This window comes from Aplysia californica, unplaced genomic scaffold, assembly GCF_000002075.1.
Source record: "Aplysia californica isolate F4 #8 unplaced genomic scaffold, AplCal3.0 scaffold00117, whole genome shotgun sequence".
Classification (NCBI taxonomy): domain Eukaryota; kingdom Metazoa; phylum Mollusca; class Gastropoda; order Aplysiida; family Aplysiidae; genus Aplysia; species Aplysia californica.
Window position 1 is genome coordinate 760,156 of NW_004797387.1, and position 1,474 is coordinate 761,629.

General features: G+C 43.6%; 1 protein-coding gene across 1 annotated transcript in view; it reads right to left on the minus strand.

Annotated features, from left to right (window-relative positions):
- Window positions 1-931: 931 nt before the first annotated feature.
- The window catches only part of LOC101860644 (meiotic recombination protein REC114), a 7,175-nt gene continuing 6,632 nt past the window's right edge, over window positions 932-1,474 (minus strand). Inside the window, exon 6 of the mRNA XM_005095956.3 lies at window positions 932-1,344. Coding sequence (XP_005096013.2) covers window positions 1,177-1,344 — 168 coding nt within the window. The 3' untranslated portion in view covers window positions 932-1,176. The remainder of the gene's footprint in view (window positions 1,345-1,474) is intronic.

The following is a 1,474-nucleotide window of genomic DNA, read 5'->3' on the forward strand; positions in this document are numbered from 1 at the left end:
GGGCCCCTGACTCTTTCTTAAGCCTTTCTACTGCTACTCTTTGGCCCTTGGCTCCTTACTGCTGTCTTTCAGCCACACCCCTGATCTTCTGGTAGGAAAGATCAACACCTAGCCTTCTCGAACAAGAGCGAACAATCTCGGACGTCCCGTGTGCAAGTTGCGCACGTTTAAGATCCCTTGGTCAGAGATAGAAAGCTATAAATTGTGTACGGCTGAGGGGAGGAACAATTATTAGATCAGCGTAGATCTTGAGACTCACTATAGGATAAGTGAAAATGGCTTCTCATGCCACTGTACTGTGATTGGTCATCACGGTCGGCCACTCTGCTCGCCATAAGTCATAAACCCACCCAAGGGTCACGTCAATTCATTAAAAAAAAAAAGGGAGACCTCGGTTGTGGGCCTAAACATGAGTCACCTTGGTGCGTCGGCTAAGTTCAGATCCCGTTCGCCTAAGATCTCGCATTTTCCTTGCTCCCGAGCACCTGTATCTTAGGCAGAGACTACTGTATATTGTCATGTACTTTGATGATTATGATTTTATAACTAATAATAATCATCATCATCATCATCATCATCATCATCATCATTATCATCATAATAATAGATCTAATCATAATAATAATATGATTGTAATACTTGTATCAATATCATACATCTTATGACTATGGTATATGGCATCAATTGTATAATAAATAATATGTCTGCAAATGAAAGAAGGTTCAGTGCGCTTATCAACTTTTTTTATTACCTGGTCAGACCCTGTGCTACATCTGTAACATTCGAAAACATTGTCATCATTTTCATGCCGAGAGTGGCAGAGAACAGAAGGATGGGGCACAGAAGAGTAGCATCCAGGTCTTTTTATTAAAACGCTCAAGCCCCCCTCCAAAAAAAAAAAAAAAAAAAAAAAAAAAAAAAAGATCTATATATTTATTTATATATACAATACATGTACTAATTTAGTTATCTGGGGAAGCATTTAATGCAAGCTCACTTACATTCACATCACAAACGCCGGTCGTCCTCAATCTGTCATTTGGACTGTAGGTATCAACTCGATTAAAATTCTCCCAAATCAGGAAGTGGAAGCAAACTCGGGTTTCCTATGTGCAACGGCAAAAGCTCCTAACCGCTACATAAAGGACAGACGCTAGTACAAAAATATAAAGCTCTCTATGATGTTACATTGTTACAAATGTCAGCCATTGCTTTGTCCACCTGCTGGACAAAAGCTGGAAACGAGGGGTCAGCCAAGCAGAGATGGAGCAGTCCAGGGATGAGGGCAGGCTCCACAATACTGCTCTGGTAGGCCCGCGGCATTGTCTCTTGGGAAAGCAGCGCCTGTGTGTGAGCGGGGTGGAAGGATTGCGGGGTTCAGGGGATGGGGGTGGTGGAGGGGGAGAAGGGGTTTGGGTGGAGGAGGGGAGAAGGGGTTGGGGTGGTGGAGGGGAGAAGGGTTTGGGGTGGTGGA